The 15,414-nt window shown below is 34.8% G+C and overlaps 1 protein-coding gene across 1 annotated transcript; it reads right to left on the bottom strand.

Moving 5' to 3' along the window:
* Window positions 1-2,216: 2,216 nt before the first annotated feature.
* On the bottom strand, window positions 2,217-3,176 carry LOC129483907 (olfactory receptor 51V1). Its single transcript, XM_055281321.1, has one exon. The coding sequence runs from the start codon at window positions 3,174-3,176 to the stop codon at window positions 2,217-2,219; it is 960 nt and encodes a 319-aa protein (XP_055137296.1).
* Window positions 3,177-15,414: the final 12,238 nt, after the last annotated feature.

Here is a 15,414-nt window from a genome sequence, read left to right as displayed (position 1 = left end):
GTCTTCAGATGAGCCTTCCTACTCTCCCTATTAAACATAACTCTCAAACCAACAACTCAGTTGTGTCAGACATGTAATATTGTTCAAATAATAAATATAAATTCATTCTGATGCTTCCCTATGAGTGGCTTGTGGGAAACATATTGTCAGTTATTGAAGAATTCTCTGCTTCCCCAGTGTTGTGTCAGCTCTCCGGTGTGTGGGAGGTGGATGCTTATTCACTTTCAAAGCATTAGAGGGAAGCTTCTTTGACCACTGAGAAGTCTATGAGACATTCACGTGACCTCTACAGATTCAGCAGCTAACTTCTCTGTTCATTATAAAACTGGGGCATAGGAATCTTGTCAGATTGGCCACATTCCAGTCGGCCAGGAGGGACCATGCAGACATTTATTATCATTAGGGAACCTGGAGCAGTACTACAACCTAACATTCATATCAACTTTTCTTTTTTTTTTCTTTTTTTTTTTTTTTTTTTTTGAGAGAGTCTCACTGTCGCCCAGGCTGGAATGCAGTGGCATGATCTCGACTCACTGCAAGCTCCGCCTCCTAGTTCACGCCATTCTCCTGTCTCAGCCTCCCAAGTAGCTGGGACTACAGGTGCCCACCACCACACCTGGCTAATTTTTTGTGTTTTTTTTTTTTTTTAATAGAGATGGGGTTTCACCGTTGTTGGCCAGGATGGTCTCGATCTCCTGACCTCGTGATCTGCCCGCCTCAGCAGCTACTATGATTATATAGTAAAATAGATATATATTGACATTTTCCCCTCTAGAACCTACCTCACAGTTTTCAGCTCTGATAGCTAGACCAGAAGATACACTAGATCCCCTTTGACATCAGGAAATTCACTCCTTTATCCTTCAAATTAAGCTTATACTATAACCCAGAAGACCTAATTTATTGTTCTAGGAATAATTTTACACTTATCTTTCTAACCAGATACTTTACTCTGTCCAGAAACAATTTCCTCACTCTGAGGCTTAAGCTGTTAGAAACCAAAGCCTGTATTTTTGTTTCCCTCTAAGTCAAGTAAGTAGACAGAGGCTATGTTATTGAATGAAGTCCAAAGTGAAAGGAAAGGAAGGCATAACTACAGGAAGACAAATATAGTTAAGTTTCAGTTGATATCTAAAAATAAAAAGAAATATTTGCTTTTTGGTGTAAAATGACTCATGCATTAATTTGTCCAATTTTAACACTTACCTCCTTAGATACCTAATAGAATATAGGAAGATTAAAACAATTATTTTCTTTTTATCCATGCATGGTTCTGTACCTGATTCCCTTCCTTTCTTCCCTTCTTTGGAAAGCTGCACTAGCTTACTTAGAAGAGAACCCCTTTATGTTCTTTAATCTTTTTTCCTTTAAACTCAGAATAAGTCATTAGCGGACAGTCTCATCTGTTCAGAAGATCCCCCACTTAGAAATAAAAGCAAAAGATCCAGACCAAAATCTACTTCCAGCCTTGTAGCAGTGGAGTCCACATATAAAATCTAAAAACTAAGGATTCTAATTTAAATTAGACATAGTAAAGTTGAATCCAAAGTCATATTTCTTTGTGTCCTCTTTATAAACTATAGCTTCCCTGTCCAATACAGTGGCTGCTGAACTGAACTGTCCAATACAAGGACATTAAACATATAAATTAAAGTAACTGAAATGGTAAATACAGTTGTTCAATTACACTACCATCATTTCAAGCTCACAGGAGCCATATATTCCACTTTAGCCATTTTATGGTATTTTATAGAACTTCTCCATCAGTTTAGAGAAGTTCCCTTGGACAATTCTGGTCCATACAGGTATCACAACATTCCTGTGAGTTGGCTATATTCTCCATTTTGAAGGTTAATTAAGCAAACCTCAGAGAATGAAAGAAACTTCAAGTTATCTACTTTGAAACTTGAAAACCTAGGCTTTTAATCCAGCTTTGTTTTACAGCAAAGGAAATGCTCAAAAGTACATTTGAGGCAAATAAACAATTTTTTCCTCTTTCTTAAATATGGTCAGACTGATAGAGTGACCTACATGTGTCCAGGCTGACACAATGGAACTCGTTTGTTGATTATCTGACTATATTTAAATATTTTTTAGAGTCATTTATCATGGACTCAGAGTAAATCTCCAATTTTAATAATTTTTTTCTTTTTTGTGGCATTGATTTTTATTGTTGCTGCTTTTCTTTTTTTTTAGGCAATAAATCTCAATATCTCTCAATATCTTTTCAGAGAAAGGAGTCTAAGCATTCTGGTATGAATCTGTTGGGTCTTGATACTGTAGATGATGGGATTCATTAAAGGTGGGAAAAGGATGTAGATGTTGCCAATGAGAACGTGGGCCACGGGGGAAAGGTGCTGGCCAAAACGGTGCACCATCGTGAGGCTAATGATAGGGATGTAGAACACAAGGACAGCACAGATGTGGGAGACGCAGGTCTGAAATAATTTATGCCGCTCTTCCTGAGAGGCAACTGCCAGGACTGACTTAAGAATCAGGATGTAGGAGAAAAGGATGAGTATAGCATCCAACAACAGTATGCAAATAACCAGCATCAGGGCATAGTAACTATTGAATCGAATGTCTGAACAGGCTAAGCGGAGAAGATCCTGGTGCAGGCAGAAAGAGTGAGAAAGGATGTGGAAATGACAGTAATTAAAAAATTTCAGACGGATGATGGAGGGTGTAATCAAGAAAAAACTCCTACCTATTATAGTGAGCCCAATTTTGATAATTCTGGAATTAGTCAGGATGGAGGAATAACGCAGTGGATTGCAAATTGCAATGTATCGGTCAAAGGCCATAGCGAGGAGGACAGAGGACTCCATGAAGGACAGACCATGGATGAAATAGGACTGGGCAATGCAGGAATCCAAGCTGATCTCTCGAATGATCCCCCACAGGATCCCCAGCACTGTGTACACAGTGGACAGCCCCATGCACAGGTCAGTGAAGGCCAGCATGGACAGGAAGTAAAACATGGGCTGGTGCAGGCTTGGCTCAGTCCATATCACATGGAGAACCATGCAATTGCCCAAAAGCACCATGGCATAGATTGAGGAGAAGGGGATGGAGAACCAGGGGTATTGCTGCTCCGTGGCAGAAAATCCAGTGAGAAGAAAGGAAGAATTAGTGCTAGGGCTTACTGAAGTAATCATTCTGGAACTGAGATACATGTGAGAGTATTTTTTCAAAGGAAATGTTTCAATTTCAGCTGAATAAAATGAAATTTCTAAGTAAACGAAATACCCTAAAAATTACTGCCTTAAAAAAATATAGCTGAGCAATTCTGTTTCTTTGAGACAGAGTATCCATTGCCTTTGAGAAAATGGTCTTCTTTTGATGTCATTTAAAAGTCATTATTTTTTCACTATCTGGATGTGAACATATCCTTAGAAGCCATAAGTAAAAACAAATAAGGAAGAGATTAGTAAAAGGAGAAGGCCAGTTTTAAAAAAATATGTTGCTTAGACATTTTCCCAAGGATAGTGGTAAAAATTTTATACCAGTAAAGAGCCGAGGTTCTTGAAAAATTATTTTCTTCTCTCCAATTCATTAAACATTTGAAGTGAAGAGTAATCTTTGGGCGTTAAATATCATAAGTCCATTAAATAGTCACTTTTCCATCATATTCCATTTTGTGCCATCTCCAAGTATATTTTTTCTCCAAATAGTATTTAATGAAGATACTCCTGTTTTCTGCCCCTCCAGATGACATAGCCAGCAATTACTTTTTCTTCGTTGGTGATAAGCAGACAGGAATATTTATGCATGAGACCTTGGGTAAATGATTTCTCACTGGAGCTCTGGCCTCTTGAGATGTTCAACTAATTTGTGCCTTTGTGATGTAGAGAATTAGATTGAAGACACTGAGCCTTTGATAGCAGCTCAGTGCTTCCCATTCTTTTATTTATTCAGTTAATGAGCTGATTAAGTATTTATTCAATATACATTTATTCAATGTATTGGCCAATTGTGTTTTCTTTCTTAGAACCTGCAGTTCTACAGATCACAAAGCCAGGCTCAAACAACCAAGCTTATAATTTCAAAAGCCTCATGGTAGCAGAATCAATTGGCCGCTTCTTTACATTGTTTGTCTGCTTTAAGTTCCAGACCAGAGAATCATCATAAGTTTTTTTAAAGCTCTAATAATGTAAACAGATGTTCAAAAGTCCATACTTGCATGTTTGATTGAGTGATTTCGAGATGTTAAAGTAACTTCAGATTTGGGCTGCCCTTTATGTCCTACTTTTCAGCTTTGTCTTACTAGCCTCACAACACAGTTCCACAGACTTTCTTCTCAATGTACTGCACTGGCGTCTTCTAGCAGTCTAACCATTGTTTTTCTTGCCCTGACTCCTCAGCATTGAATAACTTAGCTCACTATTTTTAATACTTTTTTCTGCATAGAATGCTTGAAGTTTATTCGTTTCTTGCAGAGGATTTTTCAGTCTTTTGAATACATATCTTCTTTCATTTCTCCAAATCGAGTTTCTCTTCTTTTGTAAAATTTTTCTCAAAATGTTCTATCTGCCTAAATTATTCATCATCTTTTCCTCAATTTCTTCCCACCCTTTTTAAAACGATCTTGCAACTCAACAATCACTTTTCAAGAAGTTACTTAAGACAAATTTATCCATATATCTATTATTTTGGTATCACATTTCAATTTTAAATAAAACTTATAATTTTGTATTTATTAGCTAAATATTTAACTAATATTTAAACTAAATATTTAACTAATATCTCTGTTACAAACTAAATTCTCAGTTCCTTAACGTGCAGACTATGTCAACTTTTTCTTACTACTTGAGACTAACATTTGCACCTCTAATTCCTGAGCACTCCTGAGAGCTCAGATTCATGAATACAACTGCCTATTTGATATATTCATCTGAGTGTTTAATCTTAAAATAAGAATGATGCCAATAAAGTACTTGATTTTCCCCCCAAAATCTATTTTCTGTCCCTTTCCTCCTAATATCATAAAGTGACTCCACCAATAACACAATTGCATAAGACAAGTCTTGAGTCATTTTTAAAATTTTTTGTTCCTCTCTTTCCTTCCCTTTCCTCTCTCCATCAAATCTTTCATCAGTTTCTACCATTTCCACCAGAAACACATGCCAGATATGCCCACTTTTACACATTGCCCATCTTGGTTTATAATATCATTGTTTCCCTGGCTACTATGATAATTTATTAAATTAATAATAATTTAATATTATTACTAGCTAATATCATGATTTATCTGTTTGTCCTCTAAAAAATGTATTATCTCCAGGGAAACCAAATTGCTTTTCTGCAAACATCTACTAAATCACACAAGCCTTTGTTGAAAAAACACTTTGATGGTCACTTACCCATTGCTCTTAATGTAAAATACAAATTCTTTATCATAGTCAAAAAGCCTTGTATAACGTGGCTCACCTGCCTCTTCTATTACATCTTTAGACCACTACTGCCTACACTCCTTAATATTTAGGTATCTGTATCTTCCTCAAAACAATCTAAGTACATGCATGTCTCAGGATCTTTGCCCATGGTCTTCTCTGTGCTCCGAATTATCTACCCCAAGTATTTGCACAGCAATTCCTTTCACCATTAACTTTTGAGTTAAAATGATTACTTCCTCAGGGGGATTTTTCTAATACTGCTCCCCATCTAGATTATCTCATTTCTTCAAACCCCTTAACTAACTTACTCTCATCACAGTATGCTGGTTTATATTTATACCATTTATTATACACTGAATTTCCATTAGATTCATTAGAGGCTGTAGAAGATTAGGAACCATATCTGTTTTTTGCTCAAGAATATGAAAAATACGAGTTAGCATAGAATGGGCACTTATCAAATAATTTTTAATTATTCTATGAAATGAGAGCTATACAACCACAGAGATATAAAGATAATATGAATGTGAACACTCTTATCAAAGTGTGTGTAAAATCATCTGTTTCTGACCTTAGGCCACCAACTGAGTCATCATATACCAGGTTTGAATGGTTTATAAAACAGATGCTGCTCCAGGGATCTTGCTGACCTTGAATACAACACTCAAATTTCAAACATGATTTCTCTAATTTCCAGCCTGACTCGGACATATAGTTAAGGATCTGGGACTGATCACAAAAGATTTAATATTCTGTGAATGTAGGTATGTGTTAAAAGTATCTACTTTCAGCCAGGCTTGGTGGCTCACGCCTGTAATCCTAGCACTTTGGGAGACTGAGGCAGGTGGATTGGCTGAGCTCAAGAGTTGGAGACCAGCCCGGGCAAAACGGTGAAACCCTGTCTCTACTAAAATACAAAAAAAATTAGCTGGGCATGGCGGTGTGCTCCTGTAATCCGAGTAACTTGGGAGACTGAGGCAGGAGAATTGCTTGAACCCGGGAGGTGGAGGTTGCAGTGAGCTGAAATCACGCCATTGCACTCCAGTCTGGGTGACAGAGCAAGACTCTGTCCCAAAGGAAAAAAAAAAATCTACTTTCATGCAGGTTTCTTCAGACTGACTACAAAGGCTTCAGACTAGCTACAAAGGTTAAAAATCTACTTTCATTCAGGCTTCTTCAGACTAGCTGTAGAAGAAATGAGACAATCTAGATGGGAACAGTATTATCCATGTTGCCACCATGGAGACTATCAGCCTTTGGGATTACAAGAGCAAAATACATGTTGGAGGATTTTTTTTTATATGTTTTGAGAGGTAGGATGAAAGAGCACAGTTTTGATGAGGTAAATAAATGAAGATTTAAAGAAAAACAAGGTCAATATGTCAGGTGTGCCAAATGCTCTACCTGTATTTAAAAAACAAAAAGATTTACAGTTTTCCAAGACATCATGTTGTGTTATGCTATCTGAGAATCAGTGTATGATATCTCTGTCTGAGTTCCCAGCAACCAGAACAATGCCTAGAATAAAATAAATAGAGAAGACAAATAGCAGTGAATTTGAGTCTGGAGAAATAAAAGGGTTTTTCTATCCCCTCTGAGCACTGTCTGCAATGTTGACTTGGAAAGCAAGTCTGTGATTATAATAACCAGGTAATTCTTTCAGGAGTCTTTTCTGATGCCCTCTGATTAAAACTGACCTACATGTGCAGAAATCTCTTGTTTTTTTTTTTTTTTTTTCTGTCTTTTCGAAATAATTCCCTGTGTGATTACTTGCTTACTTTAAAATAGGGTAATGACCAATAGTCATTGTTCCAAAGATATAGAGAAAGCATATTGTGTTTAAAAGACAGTTTCTTTATAATTATATAGAAGTAAAACATTCCTATTTGCCAAGGCAGTGGAGTTTTTGCTGTTCTTAGAACATAATTACTGAAAGACACCCACAGATGTCCTGCCTTGGACAAAAAAATTGTATGTCCATCCTTTAAAGGTCATTCCTTTAATGGTCTTTTCTGGACACCACTAGGGGTCAGAAGTAGTTCATTAAACTTTCTTCCCTCCCTACTTCAGTGACGCATAAGGCAGATCTGCTTTAGTGTAAGCGAGGTCAGGTCCTCAAGAGTCTTGGGATGGCTGAAGAGATAAGAACATTCTGTAAGACTTGTCCAAAGAACTGACTGACGATTCTGAATATGCTAGTTCAGAGAGAATCTATTTACCACAAACCTGAAGTAGGCTTAAATTTTCAGTTTACCTGAATGGTTATGACCTAATTAGAGGAATGACTTTAAAAACATATATAGATACAAATATATAATATATATTTATTATATACTATATATTTATTATATATTATATATTTATTATATACTATATATTTATTATATATTATATAATTATATACTATATATTATATACTATATATTTATATAAGTATAAAATGTAATAAATTATATATTTAATAATACATTATTATATTTTAATTTATAATAATATATAAAATATATTATATTTAATATTATATGTAATATACAAATATGCATTATATATTTATATTAATAAATTTATATATATTAATAAATAATATATTTATAGATATAAATTTATATATAAATATATAAATTTATTAATATAAATATATTATATATTTATAGATATAAATTTATATATATAAATTTATTAATATAAATATATTATATATTTATAGATATAAATTTATATATATAAATTTATTAATATAAATATATTATATATTTATAGATATAAATATATTATATATTTATAGATATAAATATATTATATATTTATAGATATAAATATATAATATATTTATAGATATAAATATATTATATATTTATAGATATAAATATATTATATATTTATTGATATAAATATATTATATATTTATAGATATAAATATATATATTTATATAATAAATTTTTATATAAATATATAATATATATTATATTATATGTATATTTATTAATTATAAATATATATTATATATGAATATTATGTATATACATATTTATCTAGACTATTACATATTTTATTATATATTTTATAAGATTTCTATAAATAATATTCCCATCATGACTAAAATTTTTTTTTTTTTAATTAGCCATACCTTAGAAGCATTATAAAAAATATATGACATGGTCCATCTGTTTAACTGTAGCCATCTATTTGAGAAGTTTTTATAAGATTTATAGCATTTTATTGTACCATGACGTAAATCGTCTCATGCAAGATAATGTATTTGTTTTGTTGGCTTTAATATGTTCCCTTTTCTTCAGAAAATATGAGACAGCTTAAGATAAAACTAACTATAAGAAACTGGTAAACACTGAATGAAAGAAGAAAACCAAGCAGAAAAGTAAAAGGGGGTTACAAATAAATTTATATTTTAAAAACATTATTTTTTATTTAATTGGCAAATAATAAGTGCATATATTAATGGGATACAATAATAATATATATTATAAATATATAATATATATAATATGGGATACAATGTGATGGTTGATCTATGTATACATTGCAGAGAGAATCTATCAAGCTAATTAGCATATGAATCACCTTCCAACTTTTTTTGTGGTAAGAACATAAAATATTTTTTAGCAATTTTTAATTTAAATACATAATATATTATTAACTGTGTTCACTATGCAGTGTGAGAGATCACTAAAACTTATTCCTCTAGTCTAACTGAAGATCAACTTCTTTCCCTTCCCATCCCTCCTCTACACTCTCAATCAGCCTATGGAACCATCTTTCTATTCCTTGTTTTTATGAAATCAACTTTTTAAAGAATTCATCCTTAAATATATTAAAATGAGCAGTTAAATTTATGAGGATAAATAATTAAACTATTACACATATTTTAAGTTGTCCTCTGAAAATTCTAGAATTCTACTTCAATACCCTTATTTTTAAGATACAGGAAATTGTAAAGACTTTCTAAGAAATCGAGTACCCATACCTAGGCTGCTAGACTCCAGGTCCAATTTTTCTCCAAGGGGTTACTATGGCTTCAGAGATGCTATCTGTAATCACCATCTCCAGAACGTCTCTCACTTTCTTGCCATCACATAGTGGAATAAGAATAGTTTTGGCAGCAATAAAAAACTAATGCCATATCAAATTAGTAAAGCCTTCAGAAAAATTATGAATATTACAGCATTACACTTACATTAGAACTAAAATTTATTTATTGAAATTCACATTACCATAATTATTTATGTCTGATTAAATGTTATTAAAACTAAAATTTTGAATTGATATACTAGAATTAATTTCCAGTTCTATCTTTCTGTTCAAGAAAAGAATGTGAGGAGAAGTAAATTAGTGCCTCAAATTTGCCTACTTCATCCCCAACAGAGGAGATCATGACTATATTGTTAACGGAGCCTGGGCCCAGACAACTGGTTACGAGAGAGGTCATTCTGACCTCAGAACATAGGCGAGTGGATATTGTACACCACAGAGTCCAGGATGACTATCAGTGAAGGATTCAAATGCCTGCCCAAATCTCCTATAGAACCAGAGAGACCCAAGTCCCCAAAGACAAGAAGCAATGATGAAATGGCCTCTGCCTGACATGACTTGCCTATGAGCCCTCCCATTGCCATAAGGATGGATCTTAGCACAGTGCCTTGTGTGGATCTTAGCGCAGTGCCTTGTGTGAACAGTAATGCTGGCCTTGATCTCACCATGGCAAGTTTGTTTAGGGAAAAAATCAGCTGGTAAAAACAAGCTGATTATAACTCTATAAAAAGATATGTGACTAATAGGTGGAAAGAGGAGCAAGGAAGAATAAAACGGGAGGAAAGAACTGCTAAAGACTCATGATGGTTTGTTACATAGCTAAACACATGTCATGGGTTTGTTGTACAGATTATTTCATCTCCCAGTACTCAATAATTACTTTTTCTGCTCTTCTCCCCCTTCCCACCCTCCAAACTCAAGTAGGCTGCAGTGTCTTTTGTTCCCATTATGTGTGCATGTTTTCTCATCATTTAGCTCCTACTTATAAGTGATAACATGTAGTATTTGGTTTTCTGTTCTTACATTAGTTTGTTAAGGATAATGGTGTCTGGCTCCATCCATGTTCCTGCAAAGGACATGATCTCATTCTTTTTTATGGCCACATAGTATTCTATGGTGTATATGTACATTTTCTTTATCAGTATACCACTAATGCGCCTTCAGGTTGATTCTATGTCTTTGCTATTGTGATTATGCTGCAGTGGACACATGTGTGCATGTGTCTTTGTGATAGAGTGGTTTATTTTCCTTTAGGCATATACTCAATAATAGGATTGTTGGGTTAAGTGGTATTTCTGTTTTTAGGTCTTTAGGGAATTGCCACACTGCTTTCCACAATGGTTGAACTAATTTATATTCCCACCAATGGTGTATAAGCATTCCCTTTTCTCCACAACCTTACCAGCATCTGTTATTTTTTGACTATTTAATTATAGACATTTTAAGTGATGTGAGATAGTATCTCATTTTGGTTTTGACTGGCATTTCTCTAATGATCAGTGACATTGAGCTTTTTTCATATGCTTGGTGGCCACACGTATGTCTTCTTTTGAATAGCATCTGTTCGTGTCCTTTACCCACTTTATGTGGCATTGTTTGTTTTGTTCTTGTAGATTCATTTAAGTTCCTTATAGATTCTGAATATTAGACCTTTGTTGGATGCATAGTTTGCAAAAATTTTCTCCCATTCTATATGTTGGTTGTTTACTTGGTCGATAGTTTCTTTTGCTGTGCAGAAACTTTTTAGTTTAATTAGATCCTATTTGTCAATTTTTGCTTTTGCTGCAATGGCTTTTGGCATCTTTGTCATGAAATCTTTGCCCCTGCTTATGTCCTGAATGGTATTGCCTAGGTTGCTTTCCAGCATCTTTATAGTTTGGGTTTTGCATTTAAGTCTTTAATCCATCTTGAGTTTATTTTTGTATATGATATAGAAAGGGGTCTGGTTTCAATCTTCTACATATGGTTAGCCAGTTATCCCAACACCACTTGTTGAATAGGGTGTCTTTTCCCCATTGCTTGTTTTTATCAGCTTTGGCAAAGATCAGATGGTTGTAGGTGTGTGGTCTTAATTCTGGGCTCTCTATTCTGTTCCATTTGTCTATGTGTCTTTTCTGTACCAGTACCACACTGTTTTGGTTACTGTAGCCCTGTGGTATGGTTTGAAGTTAGGCAATGTGATACCTCCAGCTTTGTTCTTTTTTTTTTTTTTTTTTTGTACTTTAAGTTCTACGGTCCATGTGTGGTTTGTTAAATATGTATACAAGTGCCATGTTGGTGTGCTGCACCTGTTAACTTGTCATTTACATCAGGTATATCTCCTAATGCTGTCCCTCACCTCTCCTCCCACCCCATGACAGGCCCCCCGGTGTGTGATGTTCCCCACCCTGTGTCCAAGTGTTCTCATTGTTCAATTCCCACCTATGAGTATTAGGATTTCCTAGGCTATTTGGGCTTTTTTTTTTTTTTGGTTCCATATGAACTTTAAAATATATTTTTCTAGTTCTATGAAGAGTGTCATTGGTAGTTTGATGGGAATAGCATTGAAACTGTAAATTGCTCTAGGCAGTATGGCCATTTTAACAATATTGATTCTTTTTATCCATGAGCATGGAAAGTTTTTCCATTTGTTTCTATCAGCTCTGATTTCTTTGAGCAGTGTTTTGTAACTCTCATTGTAGAGATCTTTTAACTCCTTGGTTAGATATATCCCTTTATTCTTTTTGTGGCAATTGTAAATGGGATTGACTTCCTGATTTGGCTCTTGGCTTGGCTGTTGTTGATGTATGGGAATGCTAGTGATTTTTGTACATTGATTTTATATCCTGAAACTTTGCTGAAGTCATCAGCTGAAGGAGCTTTCGGGCCTTAACTATGGTGTTTTCTAGATATAGAAAACAGGGATACTTTGACTTTCTCTCTTCCTATTTGGATGCCCTTTATTTCCTTCTCTTACCTGATTGCTGTGGCCAGGACTGCCAATACTATACTGAATAGGAGTGGTGAGAGAGGGCATCCTTGTCTTGTGCCAGTTTTCAAGAAGAATGCTTCCAGGTTTTGCCCATTCTGTATGATGTTGGCTGTGGGTTTGTCATAGATGGCTCATATTATTTTGAGGTTATATCCTTAGCTAGTTTGTTGAGAGGTTTTAACATGAAGTGATGTTGAATTTTATCAAAATCTTTTTTTGCACATATTGAAATGATCATGTGGTTTCTGTTTTTATTGCTGTATATATGATGAATCACATTTATCGATTTGCGTATGCTGAACCAATCTTGCTTCTCAGGGATAAAGCCTACTTGATTGAGGTGGATTAGCTTTGTGATGTGTTGCTGGATTTGGTTTGCTAGTATTTTATTGAAAATTTTTGCATCAATGTTCAAGGATATTGGCCTGAAGTTTTCTTTTTTTGTTGTTTTGTGTCTATGAGGTTTTGTTATCAGGATGATGCTGGCCTCCTAAAATGAGCTGGGGTTGAATCCGTCCTCCTCAATTTTTTGGAGTAGCTTCGGTAGGAATTTTTCCAACTCTTCTTTGTGTGTCTGATAGAATTTTATTGTAAATCATATGGTCCAGGGCTTTTTTTGTTTGATAGGCTATTTATTACTGAATCATTTTCAGAGCTCATCATTGATCTCTTCAGGAAATCGATTTCTTCCTGGTTCAGTCTTGGGAGGGCACAAAAAAATCCTCAGCAAATGCAAAAATAAAAAAATCATATCAATCACTCTCAGACCACAGAGGAATAAAAATAGATTTCAAGACTAACGAATAGCTGAAAACCATGCAATTACATGGAAATTAAACAACCTGCTCCTGAATGAATTTTGGGTAAATAATGAAACTAAGGCAAAAATAAAGTAGTTCTTTGAAACTAACGAGAACAAAGATACAATATACCTGAATCTCTGGGACACAGCTTAGACAGTGTTAAGAGAGAAATTTATACACTAAATGCCCACATCAAAAAGTCTTATGATCTCAAATTAACAACCTAATATCACAACTAAAAGAACCCGAGAACCAAGAGCAAACCAACCCCAAATCTAGCAGAAGACAAGAAATAAACAAGATCAGAGCTAACTGAAGGATATTAAAACACAAAATACCATTCAAAAGATTAATGAGTACAAGAGCTGGTTTTGTGAAAAAATTAATAAGGTAGACCACTAGCTAGACTAATAAAGAAGACAAGAGAGAAGATGCAAATAAGCAGTTAGAAAGGAAAAGGGATATTATCACTCACTCCACAGAAATACAAATCATCATCAAAAACTACTATGAACATCTCTATGCACATAAACTAGAAAATCTAAAAGAAATGGATAACTTCCTGGACTGCTCATTGTCTTAGGCAAAGAAGACTAGCCATACTTTATTTGAGGGCTCTTTGAGTACAGTCCTATAAATTCCTGTATTTCTCTCAACTCTATGTCCCCCTCCCCAGAATACAAAGCCCCTTCTGTGATGCCTCCTTTGCTTCTTTTGGTTATATCTGTGTTATATCTGAATCTATGGCTCTAGAGAATCCCGAGAAATAGAAAAAGCTAGTCCAAAATCCAAAGTCTGAAGAAGACAGGTGAGACCTTTGGATGACTATCTTTTCACAAAGTTGAGAAGATGTGAAGAACCCAAGAATCCACTGGAGAAACAGCCCCAAGCCACTGCAAGGGGTTCAGACCTCTGTTGGAGTATATCATCACAGCAACAAAACTTCTGTGTTCTTAATATCTGTGTGTTTGTTTATTTGTTTGTTTTTCCTCAGAAACAGTATCTCAGTCACCAAGGCTACAGAACAGTGGTATCATTATTGCTCACGGCAGCCTTGAAATCCTGGGCTCAAGTGATCCTCTCACTTCAGTTTCCTGGGTTACTGGGACTACAGATGCAAGCCACTGTGCCCAGTTTGGGTCTTTATTTTTATTTTAATTGGCCACTTTGTTTTCAGACCTCTTGTTATCTTTAATCATTTTTCACCTCTGATTTGACCTCCCAGTTCTCAAATATTTGACTTAATGGGAGACTTTCCCCTAGCTTGTTGATTCCAGAAATTCAACTTTATTCTAGGCTTGGCTCCTGTTTAGCATTGCTGCTTTAAGATTGTTCTGGTTCATGAAAAACAAGTCTCCAAAATTTTCTACTTCTCAATATTGCCATTTACTAAATTCTTATAAACAAATAAGGAAGACGCTCAGAAATATATGGAGAGATGAGGTTAGAGTTGAGCAAGGCCTGAAGTTTTGTCACAACTAATCTAGTTGAAGGAATGTTGACTGACTGAGAAAACACTAAATTTCTGTCTATTTCAAAGAGAAAGACTTGATAATGGCTCTACGGATCTGTGAGATCAGTTTTAATAGGATAACTTTTTTTGTGTGTGTATGACGGAGCCTCACGCTGTCGCCTGGGCTGGAATTCAGTGGCACGATCTTGGCTCACTGCAACCTCTGCCTCCCAGGATCAAGTGATTGTCCTGCCTCAGCCTCCCAAGTTGCTGGGATTACATGCGCCCACCACCATGCCAGGCTAATTTTTTGTATTTTTAGTAGAGACGGGGTTTCACTATATTGGCCAGGCTCATCTTGAACTCCTGATGTCATGATCCACCTGTCTGGGCCTCCAAAGTGCTGGGATTACAGATGTAAGCCACCACTCCCAGCCTAGAATAACTTCTTGAATGCTTTCATTGTTGACTGAATTTATTTCTCCCTTGATAGTTTCTACTTTGGGTTGATAATTAAAAAACACTCTTATCTCTAAGATTATATACATGTCTTCCCATATGTTTATTCTAGTTTTTTCGTGACTGGATTTTACCTTCACACCTAATTGTGTAATCGATTGTGGTGTGTGCAGTTAAGCATTTCACTTTACTCTTTCCAAAGGGTATAGTTGTTCAATTACTATTTGTTTTTTATTGCCAAGCTAAATTTAAAAGCTATATTTTTATGTATCAGATTATTATAT

The sequence above is a fragment of the Symphalangus syndactylus genome, chromosome 6, assembly GCF_028878055.3.
Source record: "Symphalangus syndactylus isolate Jambi chromosome 6, NHGRI_mSymSyn1-v2.1_pri, whole genome shotgun sequence".
Lineage (NCBI taxonomy): Eukaryota > Metazoa > Chordata > Mammalia > Primates > Hylobatidae > Symphalangus > Symphalangus syndactylus.
This window is presented reverse-complemented; position numbering and strand designations above follow the sequence as displayed.

What these genes read in the sequence shown, in the direction of transcription:
- LOC129483907 (XM_055281321.1), bottom strand. Translation starts at nt 3,176, where the DNA reads ATGTATCTCAGTTCCAGAATGATTACTTCAGTAAGCCCTAGCACTAAT.